The sequence below is a fragment of the Scyliorhinus torazame genome, chromosome 20, assembly GCF_047496885.1.
Source record: "Scyliorhinus torazame isolate Kashiwa2021f chromosome 20, sScyTor2.1, whole genome shotgun sequence".
NCBI classification, from domain to species: domain Eukaryota; kingdom Metazoa; phylum Chordata; class Chondrichthyes; order Carcharhiniformes; family Scyliorhinidae; genus Scyliorhinus; species Scyliorhinus torazame.
In genome coordinates, this window is record NC_092726.1 from 501,968 (window position 1) to 520,322 (window position 18,355).

At 48.9% G+C, this 18,355-nt stretch overlaps 1 protein-coding gene across 4 annotated transcripts; it reads right to left on the reverse strand.

The window, feature by feature from the left end:
• Window positions 1-593: 593 nt before the first annotated feature.
• On the reverse strand, window positions 594-17,526 carry LOC140396803 (uncharacterized). Of its 4 annotated transcripts, XM_072485528.1 has the most exons (7): window positions 15,220-17,526; window positions 14,047-14,421; window positions 9,647-9,808; window positions 8,418-8,634; window positions 6,953-7,068; window positions 4,859-4,965; window positions 594-3,650 (listed from the first exon to the last, which is right to left on the reverse strand). In XM_072485528.1, exons 2-7 carry the CDS (start codon window positions 14,368-14,370, stop codon window positions 3,608-3,610), a joined length of 969 nt encoding a protein of 322 aa, XP_072341629.1. In that variant the 5' UTR covers window positions 14,371-14,421; window positions 15,220-17,526; the 3' UTR covers window positions 594-3,607. The 4 variants fall into 4 exon arrangements, 3 of the variants coding, with proteins under 3 accessions (XP_072341629.1, XP_072341628.1, XP_072341630.1); XR_011936635.1 differs by lacking the exon at window positions 15,220-17,526 and having other exon boundaries at window positions 8,434-8,634; window positions 14,047-15,207; XM_072485527.1 differs by lacking the exon at window positions 15,220-17,526 and having other exon boundaries at window positions 14,047-15,207.
• Window positions 17,527-18,355: the final 829 nt, after the last annotated feature.

Here is an 18,355-nt window from a genome sequence, read left to right on the forward strand (position 1 = left end):
CCGTAAGATAGGGGGCTCTTTCCAAGAACCGGTGCAGACTTGATGGGCCGAATGGCCTCCTTCTGTACTGTAGATTCTGTGACTGGCCAAAATGAATGATGACGGGCAGAATAATATAATAATCGCTTATTGTCACAAGTAGACTTCAATGAAATTACTGTGAAAAGCCCCTAGTTGCCACGGGAATTGAACCCGTGCTGCTGGCATTGTTCTCCATTGCAAACCAGCTATTTAGCCCACTGTGCTAAACCAGCCCCAATGACTGAACTCATTGTTAATCTGGCTGTTAATCTCTTTGGCAATCTTAGTTCCATATCTCTCCGCATCCCCCAACCCAACAAAAATCCAGAAATCTCACTTTTAAAATTTTGATTTGACCCTGAGTCTGAGTGGAGGAGAGAGTGTTTCAGCTTTCCACTTGGAAGGAAGGGGTTCATGGACTGGCTACAAGCTCAGAGCATTGTTTATTCTGTGGGAACAAGAAGGGTGTGGTGATACAAGCTGCATTGAGGAGAACAATTTACATGGAATAAAACAATTTGAATCAAAATAGAATAGTTAATCACAGAAAAGTGATGGAGTCAGACAGGTGGTCACAGTGGGACGGGAATAAATCCTTATTTGATTTGATTTATTATTGTCATATGCATTAGTATACAGTGAGAAGTATTGTTTCTTGCATGCTGTACAGACAATGCATACCGTACATAGGGAAGGAAGGAGAGACTGCAGAATATAATGTTACAGTTATAGCAAGGTGTAGAGAAAAGATCAACATAATACAAGGTAAGTCCATTCAGAAGTCTGATGACAGTAGGGAAGAAGCTGCTCTTGAGTCAGTTGATACATGACCTCAAACTTTGGTATCTTTTTCCTGACGGAAGAAGGTAGAAGAGAGTATGTCCTGGGTGCGTGGGGTCCTTAATTATGCTGGCTGCCTTTCCGAGGTAGCAGAAATTGTCAATGGATGGGAGGCTGGTTTGCGTGATGGATTGGGTTAGGGTTAAGAGGTGGCACAGTGGTTAGCCCTGTTGCTTCACAGCTCCAGGGACCTGGGTTTGATTTCCTGCTTGGGTCACTGTCTGTGCAGAGTCTGCACGTTCTCGCCGTATCTGCGTGGGTTTCCTCCGGGTGCTCCGGTTTCCTCCCACAGTCCAAAGATGTGCAGGTTAGGTGGATTGGCCATGATAAATTGCCCTTAGTGTCCAAAAAGGTTAGGTGGGGTTACTGGGAATAGAGTGTAGGTGTGGGCTTAGGTAGGGTGCTCTTTCCAAGGTCAGGTGCAGACTCGATGGGCCGAATGGCCTCCTTCTGCACTGTAAATTCTATGATTCATTGGCAGACAACGTGGGAAAGCCAGAACTAACCAAAGCCAATCGTGCTTCCCGCTAATCTGCACCCAGAAGAGGATTGTGCGTGAGCATTTTCACAAACTGTATTCTGCAAACAAATCACTGGACTGGCCCACACAGGAGTGCTCAAAAAAGATAGGAGTGCTCAAAAAAGATAGAAGTGACGTATCTACAGAAAGTGTCCCGATGCACCAGACAGGAAGAACTTCATCAAAGGTCACTCTGAAATGACCTACAATCATCTCAGATCGAACTCCCGAGGGCTAGCCACGTGATCTAACTGAAAACGTTTTATTTAAAATTCACAACTAAGGTGTTGGATTGAATGTAAAAAAGCATTGTGTCGATTGTAGTTCTCAGTCTCTGCATTTAAGCAGTCAAGAGCATTCAGACTCTGATCTCCGGGTAAGCGTTCTCCAAGGCGGCCTTCAGGACGCACGACAACGCAGAATCGCTGAGCAGAAGCTTATAGCCAAGTTCCGCACACATGAGTGCGGCCTCAACCGGGACCTGGGATTTATGTTGCATTTCATTCACCCCCCACCATCTGGCCTGCGAAATCCTACCAACTGTCCTGGGCTTGACACAATTCACACCTCTTTAACCTGGGGTTACCCCATCTCTGGATCTGTAAAGATTTAATCACCTGCTAATGCTCGCATTCCAAGCATTGTCTTGAATCAGTCTATATCTATGTTTCTGGAACATACCTCTTCATTCACCTGAGGAAGGAGCAGCGCTCCGAAAGCTAGTGACATCGAAACAAACCTGTTGGGCTTTAACCTGGTGTAAGACTTCGTACTGTGCTCACCCCAGTCCAACGCCGGCATCTCCACATCTGAATTTAAGAAAGAGGAACAATTACCTCCAACTCCCCTTTTGAGCCTTCTGACATCACGCATGAATGACCAGGCTTGGAGTTGAAGATTTTCCCCTTAAGTATAAGAGAGTAATTTTAACTGAAGGAACATTCTTTCTGATTTTGTCCTGTCTAATCTTCCTCGAATTTTATAAGTTTCCGTGCGATCCCCTCTCACTCTTCTAAACTCCAATGAATATAATCCTAACTGATTTAGTCTCTCCTCATATGACAGTCCCGCCACCCCAGGAATCAGCCTGGTCCTTCGCTGCTCTCCCTCCACAGCAAGAACATCCTTCCTCAGATAAGGACACCAAAACTGCCACAATACTCGGCGGCGTGAGGCAACAGTGCTACCCACTGCGCCACCATGCTGCCCTTGTATTTCTCTTCTTAATCAATCCCTTGGTCTGCCTTTGCTGAATTTTAAATTTAAATTTTAATTCCTCAGGTCTACTGTTTTTTCTTGCTTATATGCCTCGTCTTTCAATCAATTGAATCTATTCCTCTCCTTAACTCTGAACTGAAACGGAGATATCTGGCTCATAGTGCTGGAAACTGTAAACCCCGACTGACTAAGACAACATGTAAATAATGAACAGTGTGAATGGTCACTGATTCGGTCGCCCTGGTCACATTCACGGCCACCACCACAGGGAGTGACATTCTCACCAGAACCCAAATCTAAATCTCTGAAACTGCACCTGAGGATGGTGTGAGTCAGGGAGCTCTGTTATTGGGTGGGTTGAGGGTGAGGGAGGTCAGTTTTAAAAGGAGCTGACATGGGCACAGCAGCTGATAGGCCTCCTTCTGTATTGTTTAATTTATCTGTGACTGTGAGACTATCTTCTCCGCAGGGCGGATTTTAGAAAGTCTAGCACCACGTCGCAGAAAACAATGGCTTGTGTTAAACTCACATTGAACTTTGGCTAGAGCTCACCTGGAGCACTGGGCACAGTTATTTAATAAAACATAGAGACACATTCACAAGAATTATACCAGAATTGAGATCAGGAAGGACTAAACACTCAGCGACTTTCCCAGCCACAGAGACGGCAGGGAAGTCATTGAATAGAGGGGCAGGTCACACTGAGGAGGGAGAGTGAAGAGGTGAGTAGTGCTGAGCAGTTTATCAGTCCCTGTGGAGTGAGAACATTTATTGTTTCATTCAGCTGGATAGAAACAGTCCAGTTAATGCAACAATGTGAATTCAATAACTCTCTTGGAATGGCAAGCCAGGCTGTGTACTTCCACTCATCCCTCTCCACGATACAATCAGTTTACAGGGCTTCAGCCAAGTCTATCCGTGGAATTTGCTGCTGGTGGTGTCCTCCTTGCTCAGTGGGCGCATCCCTCTTTCCCCATTCCCACTCAATTCTTGGATTGAGGAGCAGTTTCACTGAGGTTTCACCTCCATTCCTGAGGCTCTACTAGGCCAGCTGAGGAAAAGAACAGGCCATTATTTATTTTCTTTCTCCTATCAGCAAGATCCTCTTTCGGATTATAATCTCTTCGCCACGTCACAGAGCCAGAACCTATTCCCCCCCCCCATGGAAATCCAGGCTGTTTCACCCAGCCTCGTTCTCTCCAGCATTCTGCCCCAGCAATGGGATCAGTGTTCGCCACTAAAAAGCCTTTCTGTCTAGGCCGAAACCGGGAGACAATGCGGTAGCCTGGGAGTATGAAAGGTTGTTGGGATTGAGAGAGAAGCTGCAACAGAATGACTGGTTCCTTTCTAACATGTGTCACCTTCTTATGAACACAGCTTCACCCAAGCTAAAAGCAGGAGAGCTCTCCCAAATGTACTGGTGTCAACATTTACCCCTCAGTCCAACGTCACAAAAGCAATTCTTCCCTCCTTCTATTTAAAAATCAGGGAAATCTCGATCTGTGTGTCTCCCTGTCGGGAAATGCTGGACATCAGCATCCTTATTAGCGTCACAAAGATGGGGTTCCGGGCCCTCCACAGACATAGCGATTGTGAGGTTCTTAAACCCTACAGCAAATCATAGAATCCAGTGCAGAAGGAGGCCATTCAGCCCATCGAGTCTGCACTGATCTTCCGAAAGAGCACCCTATCTAGGCCCAATTCCCTGACCTATCACCGTAACCCCACCTAACCCTTTGGACACTAAGAGGCAATTTATCATGGCCAAGCCACCTAACCCGCACATCTTTGGACTGTGGGAGGAAACCGGAGCACCCGGAGGAAACCCACGCAGACACGGGGAGAACGTGCAGACTCCGCACAGTCACCCGAGGCCAGAATTGAACCCGGGACCCTGGGATACCGGTGTCGCCCATGCACCTTCACTGCCAGTAAGGAGGGAGGAGAAGACATTCTCCGTGTGGACCAGCTTCACCAACATGGGCAAACTGGAAGAAGCATCTTCCTGTTTCTTCCCCCTCGAGCTGTGGCATCTCTCACCCTCACCTCAACCCATTTAATATCTACCTCCTTCTATTCATTCCAATCACTCTCCAACACTGTTATCCTGCAAATGATTGTCTTCATTCAGCTTCCCTTACTAGAAAAAAAACGTCCAAAACTCTGCCGTGAAGTTCTTCGTCGATGAGATGGAAGTTCCTGAACCCTGATTCCCAGCTCCTATTCAACATTTACATTCTGTGTCTTTTCATGTCTTACCGGGGATTATGATGATTCGAACCTTTAAATTTGGTCACAAAATTGCCTCTTCTCTTGGACTTGCCCGTTAAGCGGTGCAGCACATCCCGCACTCCATCCCAGCGATGCTGACGATTGTGAAACAAGAAATTAGGCATTGAAACTCAACTCAATGCAGGCGACTGGCTTAGAGTTGGTATTTCAGGATGAAGAGTTTAGAGAGATGGGCTTAACCACGATGAACGCAATATGTTTGTTGAAACAATGCCAGCAGAGAGGGTCACGGATTTTATACTTTGTGTTTTCAAGGAGCATTTCATCAGGAGCCACAGACATTTATTAGGAAAATTAAAACTGTGGTATTAAAGGGATTATTTACTGGAGGGATAGATGAGGCTCAGAGGGCAAAGTGTTCTGGAGGGAAGGGATACGTTTTAGTTTGGACAGACATTTATTAGGAAAATTAAAACTGTGGTATTAAAGGGATTATTTACTGGAGGGATAGATGAGGCTCAGAGGGCAAAGTGTTCTGGAGGGAAGGGATACGTTTTAGTTTGGGATAGGGATAAAGGCAAGACCCACAATCTGTGTTGGGATCTTTATTATTTTCCCTCTGTACAAATGATGTGGAAGTAAGCACAGGAACAAATAGTGAGGTTTGTGATAGATGGTAAACAGGATCCATAGAATCTCCACAATGCAGGCCCATCAAATCTGCACTGACCCTCTGAAAGAGCATCCTACCTGGGCCCACATCATAACCCAGCAAAGCCCACCTCACCTTTCTGGACACCAAGGGGTCATTTATCACGGCCAATCCACCTAACCCGCACATCTTTGGGCTGCGGGAGGAAACCGGAGCACCCGGAGGAAACCCACGCAGACACGGGGAGAACGTACAGACTCCACACAGGCAGTCACCCAACGCCGGATTTGAACCCGGGACCTTGGTGCTGTGAGGCAGCCATGCTAACCACTGTGCCACTGTGCTTGGATTGGGCAGACAAAGGAGGCAGATACACTTTAGTAGATATGCTCCAAATGCAGAGATTGTAACAGAGGATACGAAGAGACAGAGAGATCGAAACATTCAATCTTTAACTGTGGAAGTTAAAAAAGACAGAGAAAAATCTGGCTTTCATGCACAGGGGCTGACTAGAAAAAGAAGTAAATGGTGCCATATCTATGTGAGCCGTTGACCCAGTCGCAGAGCCTTGACAAAGAGTCATCTGGACTCGGAACGCTAGCTTCTTTCTCTCGATTTTGATTTGATTTATTGTCACATGTGCCGAAGTTCAGTGAAAAGTATTTTTCTGCGGCCGAGGGAACGTACACAGTACGTACATAGTAGACAAAAAGAATAATCAACAGAGAACATTGGCATATGGTACATCGACAAGCAGTGATTGGTTACAGCGCGGAACAAGGGGACGAACAAAGCAAATACATGAGCAAGAGCAGCATAGGGCGTCGTGAATAGTGTTCTTAATGGGAACAGATCAGTCCAAGGGGGAATCGCTGAGGAGTCTGGTAGATGTGGGGAAGAAGATGTTCCTATGTCTGGATGTGCACCTCCACAGATGCTGTCAGATCTGCTGGGATTGTTCAGTATTTCCTGTTTTTGTCCCAGTTGGAATGTTGTCGCTGTTCTGGGCACCCTGTTGTAGGAAGGATATTAGAGACATAGGAAAGGGAGCAGTGAAACTACAACCAAAAAAAAATCCCTCCCCTCCCCCTACTCTTGGCCCTCGAGGCCTTATCTATCCTTCACCTATAGTCGGAATATTGTAGGAGGAGAGATTGTGTAATAAAGAAACAAATGCAAAACAGACAAAGTGAAGTGGGAAATTTATTTAAGAATTTCAACATCAGGAGTGATGACGGGAGGGGACAGATGGAAAATTACTCCCACCAGAGGGAAAATCAGTGTCAAAGACGCAATATTGGAAGAATGAAAGGGGTGATTGAGAGGAATATTGAGGCAAGGATTGGGCATCAGATGGGAACGGAGAAACGGGTCTGCAGGGAGAGTGGACAGCAGCTGGTGGACACACGAGGGGCTGAATGGCCACAATGTGTGCAATAACTCTGTACGTGCCAGCAGTAGCACCTTACCTTGCCAGCTTGTGCAGTATTGTTGTGAAAGGTTTCTCGATGAACCGTGCTGGCAAGATGATCCTGACTCCGATATTGACGGGAGTCACGTTCATCCATCTGGAACCTACTGCCCACTGGAAAAGGAAAAATATGATAAAAGCAGGAGATCAGAGAGGGATTCGAGATAAAATACTAACTTTTAGTTCAGAATCCAATTCACATGTTCTCTTTGACAAGCCGTCACTCACAGTGAGTCTCCAAACTTCCCATCACATTCCCATTCTCACACACCTCAGCACGTCTGAGACACAGCTCAGAAAGATGCCATCACCAATAGTGCAGCACTCCCTCAGTACTGACCCTCTGACAGTGCGGCACCCTCAGTACTGACCCTCTGACAGTGCAGCACTCCCTCAGTACTGACCCTCTGACAGTGCGGCGCTCCCTCAGTACTGACCCTCTGACAGTGCGGCATCCTCAGTACTGACTCTCTGACAGTGCGGCGCTCCCTCAGTACTGACCCTCTGACAGTGCGGCGCTCCCTCAGTACTGACCCTCTGACAGTGCGGCGCTCCCTCAGTACTGACCCTCTGACAGTGCGGCACTCCCTCAGTACTGACCCTCTGACAGTGCGGCACTCCCTCAGTACTGACCCTCTGAAAGTGCGGCGCTCCCTCAGTACTGACCCTCTGACAGTGTGGGGCTCCCTCAGTACTGACCCTCTGACAGTGCGGGGCTCCCTCAGTACTGACCCTCTGACAGTGCAGCACTCCCTCAGTACTGATCCTCTGACAGTGCAGCACTCCCTCAGTACTGACCCTCTGACAGTGCAGCACTCCCTCAGTACTGACCCTCTGACAGTGCGGCACTCCCTCAGTACTGACCCTCTGACAGTGCAGCACTCCCTCAGTACTGACACTCTCCCCCATTGTCCGCAATACCAATACAAACAGAAAATGCTGGATAAACATGCAGATACCAGCATTCCTGCCAGTATCTGCAGAGAGAGGCAGAGTTTTTAAAAAATAAATGTAGAGCACCCAATTATTTTTTCCCCAATTAAGGTGCAATTTAGCGTGGCCAATCCACCTACCCTGCACATCTTTGGGTTGTGGGGGTGAAACCCACACAAACACGGGGAGAATGTGTAAACTCCATACGGACAGTGACCCAGGGCCAGGATTGAACCCGGTTCCTCGGCGGCGTGAGACAGCAGTGCTAACCACTGCGTCACCGTGCCGCCCTCAAGAGAGAGACAGACAGACAGAGTTAACATTGAGTCTGTAGGTATCTTTCTTCTCCACTGACGCTGCCGGACTTGCCAAATGTTTTTAGCATTTTGTTTTGATTTCGAGGACCAGCATCAGCATTATTTTGCTTTAATTATCCTCATTACCGAATCTACTGATCTCAAATGCTAATTCCTCATTGTAAAAGTGACCATTAAGAGAATTCAGTAATATTTGCACAATGAACACCTCACCATTCGCCTCATGCACCTTGTCAGGGTCTGATGCCCATCTCTTTTGGAAGGAGATGTGCGAGTAGCGCCTAGAATGTTCCAGAAGGTGTTGCGGCTGACGTTGAGACGGGGTTGTGGACTTGTGAGTGAGATGCGGAGAATCCTTAAACCCACGTAGGCTGTGGTCTCCCAGGGACCGAGCAGCTGAGCCACAGGAACAATAATGCTGAAGCAGCTCCTAAACAACAGAACTCAAAAGGCATCAAGCAGAAACTGACTTAACCTCAGAGATACACCAATTAAACATATTCATTTTATACTTGTCTGAAGTCCCGAAAGACGTGCTGTTAGGTGAATTGGATATTCTGAATTCTCCCTCCGTGTACCCGAACAGGCGCCACAGTGTGGCAACTAGGGGCTTTTCACAGTAACTCCATTGCAGTGTTAATCTAAGCCTACTTGTGACACTAAAAAAGATTATTATTAAGATTAATTACTGCCCAGCAGAACAGTTTAACAATTGCTGATGTGAAGATTCTGGACTCAATGCCAGGTTAGTGTGAGTGGGACGGTGAGGGGCAGAGACGGTGAGGGGCAGAAACGGTGAGGGGCAGAGACGGTGAGGGGCAGAGACGGTGAGGGGCAGAGAACCTCGAGAGGGTTCAGCATAACTCTTTTTAAAAAAAATTTAAATTACCCAATTCTTTTTTTTTCCAATTAAGGGGCAATTTAGCGTGGCCAATCCGCCTACCCGGCACATCTTTGGGCTGTGGGGGTGAGACCCACGCAGACAGGGGGAGAATGTGCAAACCCCACACGGACAGTGACCCGGGGCCGGGATCGAACCTGGGACCACGGCGCCGTGAGGCAGCAGTGCTAACCCACTGCATCACCGTGCCACCTGGGTTCAGCATAACTCAACCACTGGTTTAGATTAGAGACCAAAGACAGGCTGAGCATCTATTTGCAATGACCCAGCCCGCTCCTGGCATTCAGTTCCCATCAATGACCCTGGGGAGATCACGGGTAACCGTGGGGATGGGGGAAAGGGTGAAGATAAAAAGTGTTAGTCACCCTGGGGGTGCAGATTATGACCCTCTTACTCCTCCAGGGGGGTGGTGAAGAGGGGTGCCCGTGTTCTCTGGAGGTGAGGGTGCTGGGGTGGGGTTGTTGCTCATGTATGTGGAGAGGGGGAAGGGTGTCTGTGAAGCTGTGGGTGGACGATGCCAAGGAAACGTGTTTAATCATACCTGTTGCTTCGCTATTTGTCTCAGTTTCATGTCCAACTGCAATTTGTCTTCTTTCAGCAGTGCATTCCTTTCCTGAAGGTCAGCGATCCTGTCCAACAAGCGACATACTTGCTCCAGATACTTCAGGCCTGGAGCCCTCAGACCCGACGGTCCCCATGTCTCCTGAGACACAACAAGCAGCTCGTCACAGGGGAAACTGTTGCTCTTTTTAGCCTTAGTCTATTGGCTCTGATTACGTCACCTTTGCTCACGAGTCGCCAGGTATCTTTATGATACCGCCACGTGGTTCAAGTTCAGGTTATGATTAATAACACAGCACACCGCTTAGTAAGGATTAAAACAACGGTCATTTATTATATACAACAAGCAATATTAATACCCTAATACTACTTTCTATATAATAAACCTATCACTACTGGCCAATACTTAACTTAGGAAGAGCCCACCAGGTCAGGGAAACGAATGGCTTGTCCAATCAGATCTGGCCCACGGGATTCAAAAGGCTGCTACAGGTCGGTGGCTAGGTGTCTCTACCGGATAGCGATCGCTGGATTCAAACTTACTGTTGCCGGTTGCTGTTCTTGCGAAGGTCTCGAGCAGGCGAAGAGGAGAGAGAGATCTGAACTTGGACCCTCACTTTTATAGGGCCCAGGGGCTTCCGCCTCCCGGAGCGGCCCTTGACCCTGAGTCCCAAGTGATTGGATCTGTCCCCAATCCCTGGGGTCGATGTGTCCAATGGTGAGGCGATTCCTCTGTCGGGGGGTGGTCGCTCACCTGTCTTTGTTTCGGCCACTGCCGGCGCCGACAGGTCTGGCCCGGTAATCAATTGCTAATATGTTGCAGTTGTTCCCGGGGATAGCCGATTTAACTGTGGATGTCTGAATAGATGGGCTGCAAACAGTCCTGAATGTAACTGCGAATACCTGGGTTGATGGGCTGTTGATAGCCCTGAGTATCGATCTGGGCTAACTTCCCAGAGCCGAATATGCAAACCTGTCTGCAGCTGCCTGCTTGTGTCTTCTTAGCTGCTTTTCCCAGCAGTCTTTCGGGTTAGCCGTTTTAAACTGGGTTTTGGCCAGATTAATCGGAACGCAGCCATTATACGTGGCTACAAAACCATAGAATCCCAACCATGCAGAAGGAGGCCATTCAGATCTACACAGGCCCAATCCCCATACTATCCCTCTAACCCCACCTAACCTTTGGACACTAAGGGGCAATTTATCATGGTCATGGCCAATCCACCTAACACGCACATCCTTTGGACTGTGGGAGGAAACCAGAGACCCCGGGGGAAACACACGTGTGAATGTGCAAACTCCACGCAGCCAGCCTCCCGTGGTCGGAATCGAACCCGGGTCCCTGGCGCTGTGAGGTAGCGGCACTAACCATTGTGACAAGCCAGTTCCAGCTGGGAGACAGGATGACATGGCAGCGATGAGGTGATTGCGATTAGGAACATAGAACATACAGTGCAGAAGGAGGCCATTCAGCCCATCGAGTCTGAATGGAGAGAGAGAGCGGGGGTATGGAGGTACCGACCGACTTAAGCCCTCACTTCCACCCTATCCCCGTAACCCAATAACCCTCCTAACTTTTCTGGACACTAGGGGCAATTTAGCGTGGCCAATCCACCTATCCTGCACGTCTTTGGACAGTGGGAGGAAACCGGAGCACCCGGAGGAAACCCATAAAGACACGGGGAGAACGTGCAGACTCCACACAGACAGTGACCCAAGCTGGGAATCGAACCTGGGACCCTGGCGCTGTGAAGCCACAGTGCTAACCACTGTGCTAGAGATTCTAGTCTCCAAGCCAGGGAGTGCTGTTACATGACTCACCTCACAGTCCCAGAAAAACCTGTACCTTCAAACCCAGAGGTAGATTCACACACCCACAAAATAACAAATCTAACTCATAGCTGCTCCAGAAACCAAACATTGCACACAGGAAGCTTTTGCACTGAGCAAGGAGATGTGAGAGGGCGTGGAGGATTCACCAACAGGCCCTACACCTGCTAATCTCTCACAGACACACACACTAAAACCAGGATAATTACAACAGTTACATTACAATTCCAGGAATGTGGCGAGGAGGGCAAATGATTCAGAGATATGTTTTCAAATCTCATGGCAGCTGGAGATTTGAAATTCAGTCACTTAAATACATCTGGAATTAAAAATAAGGATCGGTATTCGCATTGATGTCATAACCCAGGTGGTCAGTAATTTCCTTTAAGGTGAGGCCTCTGTCGTATTGACTGAGATACTCCAGGACGCCGAGTGGTGAAGGAATAAAATTAGAGCACAGCATTGAAACATAGAAAATAGATGCTGGAGGAGCCACTTGGCCTTGAACCTGCCTCCTCTTTCAATATGATCATCAAGACTCATCCTCTTATCGCGACACCATACCCCGCTCTCCCTCTCCAAAGCCCCACTCTCCCTCTCCATACCCCCGCTCTCCCTCTCCATACCCCCGCTCTCCCTCTCCATACCCCCGCTCTCCCTCTCCATACCCCCGCTCTCCCTCTCCATACCCCCGCTCTCCCTCTCCATACCCCCGCTCTCCCTTTCCATACCCCCGCTCTCCCTCTCCATACCCCGATGCCTTCAGAGTTTAGAAATCTATTTTCTACATCAATATATTTAGGCCTCTGCACACTTGAAGCATTTAACAAACAAACTCGCAGCTCCTCACAGCTACCCTTACAATTTGGTTTGATGGCTGTGTCTCAGAGACCCAAGTGACTCCCCAATTACTGCCCACCGTCACGATATAGACAGACACTCGATTAGTATAGAATGAACACTCGGGCAGCACGGTGGCACAGTGGGTTAGCCCTGCAGCCTCACGGCGCCGAGGTCCCAGGTTCGATCCCGGCCCTGGGTCACTGTCCGTGTGGAGTTTGCAAATTCTCCCCGCGTCTGCGTGGGTTTCGCCCCCACAACCCAAAGATGTGCGGGGTAGGTGGATTGAACACGCTAAATTGCCCCTTAAATTGGAATAAATGAATTGGTTACTCTAAATTTTTTTTAAAAAATAGAATGAACACTCAGTTGGTCCAGTGATTCCGGTCCCACTTGTAAGAACCCTCTGAAGTTGTTCGGGATGAAAAATGTCCACTTCCTTCTCATCCTTTCACTTTTTAAATGTTATCAGCAAAAGTAAATAGGTTATGTTCCATCTCAATTATCAATGCAATTGTGTTACTTTCATTTGTAACAAAAGGATTTGCAAGTCCCTCAGATGGATTGAAGAAGGTGTTCACCATCTTATTGTAGGTAGCCATGGAGGGGAAATAAAATGTTGACTTTGCCAGCACTGCTCCATCTCAGAACGAATGAAGCAAATGACACCGGCTCACGCAGCCGTATATAGATGTACACACACATTCTCAACCACACCCAAGCACATCTTTGGACTGTGGGAGGAAACCGGAGCACCTGAAGGAAACTCATTCAGACACGGGGACGGCGTACAAACTCCAGAAAGACAGTCACTCGAGGCTGGAATTGAAGCCGGGTCCTTGGGGCTAAGGTAGCAGTGCTAACCACTGTGCCGCCGTGCTGCCTGGTATGATGCGGGCTGTTGGGAGTGAGGGTGGGGGGGAAACGACTGGTCTAATAGCCTCTGCACGATTATAAAGCAAGAGAACGGGAGTTATCCTGGGGAATATTTATCCCTCAAACATCATCACAAAAGCAACTGCTGTTTGTGGGATCCTGCTGTGCAAATAGTTCTTACCTTTCAACAGTGACTATGATGGACAGTATTACAGTGCTGAAATGTTTTGGGACAGTCCGAAGCCATTAAAGGCGATGAAGAAATTCTTTCTATCGTTCATTCAACAAAGTATATCGCAGCTCAGAATCTGATCTTAAGGAATTTCAAAGGAGGTGAAATTGGAATAAAGCATGGACCTCAGCCAAGGGATGAAGAGAGATTCCTTCTTCTCTCAGCCAGCACTGGCTGCTCCTGCTCTGTAATCTGCCAGCAACTCAATTTACTGTCATCTTTGATAGTCTTGAACAGCAATCTCCACCCAGCCAGGTTTGCAGATTCCTGCACACAAACTGTGTTTAATAGGCCACTTACCAAAACCAGACAATTGGTACAGTCTCTCCGTCAGACTCTCAGCTCCGTTCCATTCTGTGTTGTAATGAATCGAATCTCAGCACGTTGGGAAAATTAATCCCCGAATAATTTTGTTACCTCCAGACTCAACAATTCCAATGCTCACCAGCTCGGCTTCCCAAATTGCACCCTCTGTAAATGTCAATTCACCCCCAACTCTGCTGCCTGCTCCAAGTACTGATTACCCTCTGTGCCCACTGAACTACACTGCCCGTTGGTCCAATAATACCCCCCCTTTTAAAGATGGTCACCCTGGTGCTTACCTCTAGGTGGTCACTCATGCTGTTGGTGATGGCGACCCTCCGAAGGGTGCAACGAGTGCCTGGCACTGCCTCCTTACCGCAGCTGGTGAGCACGGGCTGTGACTGGGCCAGGGGTCTGAGGGACAAGAGAGAGTGCTGGTGGCCTGCTCCATCAGATGCAGCCTCCCAGGGTCGAATTGCTTCTCTCTGTTTCCGTGACAATGTTTTGTGGAGGACCCTCTCGAGCATCTGGTGCACTGGGTCCAGTGGAGGGAGCCTGGTAACTGAAGTCTCGTCACTCGATCCTGACAGACCACTGTCCAAAGATCCCCTCCGGAAATCCATTTTGGTCAAGGCTGAGGTGTTGCTGGTGTCTCCAGGGAGGGAGCTTCAAGTCTGGAGAGGGAGAGAATTAATGGGTGAGTAAAATGGTTTCAGTCAATTGTTCATCGCAGTCGCTGCTGGAACTTGGAGAATGTGAATCCCTTGAGGCAACAGGAAGAGAGCCAATTCCTCAAACCCAGCGATGGGATTATCTCACCTCACACCCACAGTTTCTTACACAACTCTCCTCCAATCCAATAAACACACCCTCAGTCTCTCGCTGTCGCACAAACACTCCTTCTCCCAGGACCAACTTTTAAGGGAAGCAGAAATAATCGATTGACAGGAAACTGGTGACTTTACAGGAGCTGACAGTACAACCAACAGAGTGGGGGGGGGAGGGAGAGAGTCTGAGTGTCAGAGAGAGACAGAGAGAAGGAGGAGGGGATGTAAAGGATGGGAGAAACTGAACGAGGTGGGGCAGTGATAGGGGGCACAGTGGAAAAAGAGAGAAGCAGGAAGCAGGGAGAGGCTGCACAAGAGAGGCTGATCGAGAAATATGGTGAGAGATATGGAGAAAGAGAGACAGGCAAGAATAGACAGAGAAAATGACAAAGGAAGAGGCAGAGAGAAAAGGGCTAAGTGAGATAAAGAAGGAAAGAGGAGAGGCAGAGACAGAGAGATATAAAAGAGATAGAGGTGGAGCAATATTACACAAAAACTGGATTTTGAAGAATAATCAGATCAGACTTGAAAAGTTAAGCTCTCTCTCTCTCCACAGTTGCTACCTGACCCGGTTGAGTTTATCCTACACTTGCTGATTCTATTTTAAAAAGTCACGAATGATGAGAACGCGAAATAAAAACCAACCGTGTTGGAACAAACAGCAGGTCGATCAACGTGGAAGAGGCTTGATTGTCAGGATGGTGTCCAGAGGGCTGAGGATTCACCTGCCATGTGTGTCTATCTCCTCCCTCTGGGAGAGGCAGTTCTATCCTTGGCTTCACAACAGGATGTCGCACATCACAGGGGAGAAATGTGTGGAATGTGAAACCTGCTTTGGATGTGATGGTACTGAGTCAAAGCTGATTGCACCATCCTGGGCCAGACAATGTGTCCTCATGTCTCTGTCGCAGAGACATATCAGTGTCAGCTCTCAGTCACCAAGTATACAGACTGATTCCAGAGCAAATCTCCAATGGTCACAGCCCAGTCGGCACACCTGTCACACACTGACTGACCCCCTGAGCATTTCCAGAATTGCTGCCATTTCCCATTGGTCAACTTATTGGTGAGATTTGGGGATTGCCCACTGCGCCGAGATAGTGTGGGTTACCTCACCTTGGGTGTTGTAGCATGCCCAGAGAGAGCCAGGTTTTAAAGGTGTTTCAGGAGGATAGAGTGATGAGAGGGAGGGGACAGTAGGATTTGGGGGAAATTGGCACGTGCTGCTGGGGGCAGGAACCAGGGTTGCAGACCCTTCTCACCCCCACTCCCCGCCCTCTCGTCACTTTGGCTCATCTTATCCCCATAGCAATGTCACTGACCACCCGTGCTTGATGCGGGGCAGAATTCAGGAAAGGGTCACGTGAAATCCTCATCCTTCCATTTTACTGTGAATGAAAGAGAAAGTCCCAAAATATAACAAGCCTATAAACGTCAGATTTGTAACACCAGGACCCCGGAACAATCCCACCAGGAGGTGTCTGATCATCCAGTTCCTTCACATTGAGGCAGCAAAGATCAGACATGGAGGATTGGGAGGGCGGTGACAATAGCAGCTTTTCCTCAGGCTTTGGCGTCACTCATTTTACCATCCGTCTTTTATCCAGTTTGCGCAACACAAGCTCGCCTAATCCGAGAGTTAATACTTAGTAGTGTGCCCCTGGAAGACTTTTGAATAAGCATTGAAGAATGCCGAAGAACTGAAAAAAATCCTGTGATAAAAGTATGCAGTCGGATGCGACGGTTTGAGCTGCCTTTTCAATATGGCAACTTGATCCTGAGGCAATCTCTCAACCCGGCGCTCTCTCAGGCACTGGAAACGATGACTGTTATCATTCTCTGAGTAATAGATGACAGACCCGGCTTGTTGACACAGAATCGGAGTACTCATCAGGCCGAGCACTAATAAGAGGTTTGAGGAAACGGAGGGAAGAATCCTGAATGTGGAAAATGTTGCTTCCTCAGCTGAAGCTCATATTCAATCCTTGAAAAACCAACTAAATGGCATGTCAGAAATCCTGGAAGATTTGGAGAATGGAGGCCGGAAGAAGCCTATCCGGGTTGTGGGCCTGCCAGAAGGAGTGGAGGCAAGGCTCCTGTTCAGTGCTTTAACTGGCTGCCACGTTTTATCAAGCTGAATGTGAAGGCTAGGCGTTTCAAATTGGAAAGGGTGCACCATATCCTGTCTTTGAGGTATTGTGTGAGAATGTCTTCTATCTCAGCCTGGAGATTCGCATTGGGCGAGGCCGTCGCCGGTGTCGAGGACATGGCATGGACTCGCTGGACCAGATTTAGGAGTTTGCATGCGCGAGCACCGAGCAGGGATGCCTTGTCAGGAGGATCTCGAATCGCAACGTCGCCTTAATTTCCTTGTGAGATACACCTAGCTGACACGACCCAGTGGCAGCTATGGCATTACCATTGTCGTCAAGGAGCTGGCAGGCTGGTGGAAGAATGCTCGGTTGGTGTCGGATGCTGTCGAGGTCCGACTGTGATATGAGGTTCGCAGACGCGCCAGTGTCCAATTTAAATCGGATGCGAGACTGGTTGGCCGTGATGACGGCACACCACTCGTCGTCGGGATCCACACTGAGGATCGAAAGGCGGTTGGCAGGCGCGGTGGAGACCAACTCGCGTGTGGTGATGATGCCCACCAGATATGGAGACTCGAGGCAGTCAGCATCGGGGTCTGTTGGGCTGTCGGGATCAGAATCCTGCAAGCCTTGTTGTACGCAGCGGACACGTCTGCGCTGCAGCTGGGATCGCTGGCTGTTGTTCGGTGGAGCGGACCTGCAGAGGGCCGTGTAGTGGCCAGGCTTTCCACACTGTGGACATCGCCTGCCTTTGGCTGGACATTGCTGCTTTAAATGGGCGGAGCCACAATTCGGACACAACATGACGCTGACGTCAGCACGTTCTGTGCGCCACCGCGCATGCGCAGTGCGGTCGGCCGACGTTCGCGCATGCGCCTCAGGGTCTTCGGCCTCATCGTCCACCCGGTCGTGGCGCATGCGTGGGGACCCGGGAAAAGCGCGCGAAGCGGCCACTCTCCTCGATGCTCAGGCCTTGCATTTTCGCTATGGCCAGCACCTTTTCTGCCTCGTGGGAGGCCAGTTTTGCAGTTTCTGCCGCCCTGATGCGGAGTAGCGATTTCTGGCATGCTCATGGACAACGCACATTTCGATGGTGACCGAGCGGGTCAACTGTTTGATTTTGAGGAGCTGCTCCCCCAGGGAGTCGGACTGGACCCCGAAAACGATCTGATCCCGGATCATGGAATCAGTCGTTGAGTCATAATTACATGACTGCGCTGGGATGCAGAGATGGGTCAAGAAGGACTGAAAAGGTTCATCCTTACCCTGAAGCCTCTGTTGGAAGATGTACCATTCAAAGCCCTCATTCACCTCGACTTTGCAGTGGCTGTGGAATTTCAGCAGAACTGTCTTGAACTTTGTCTTGTCTTCGCCATCGGCAAATGTAAGCGAGTTATAGATGTGGATGGCGTGATCCCCCGCAGTCGACAGGAACAGCGCGATCTTTCTGGCATCCGATGCTGCCTCGCGGTCGGAGGCCTCGATGTACAGGAGGAACTTCTGTTTGAAGACCTTCCAGTTGGCGCCGAGGTTGCCGGAGATCCGGAGTTGCGAAGGAGGCTGGATCTTCTCCATGCCACTGGATGGCTGCTCGCTGGGCGTTGCAGATTCACTCGAGGTAGGTTCGTTAGGATTAATAGCACTCTGGTACCATGATGTGTTCAGTAAGTTTGTTCTACGTTGACTGC

Excerpts from the sequence above, each read along its gene's own strand:
- LOC140396803 (XM_072485528.1), bottom strand. The coding sequence starts at position 14,370 with ATGGATTTCCGGAGGGGATCTTTGGACAGTGGTCTGTCAGGATCGAGT. Across the intron at positions 4,966-6,952 it reads ATACTGCACAAGCTGGCAAG|CATCGCTGGGATGGAGTGCG; the intron begins GTAAGGTGCTAC and ends CACAATCGTCAG. Across the intron at positions 3,651-4,858 it reads TCGAATCATCATAATCCCCG|CTGGCCTAGTAGAGCCTCAG; the intron begins GTAAGACATGAA and ends TCTTTTCCTCAG.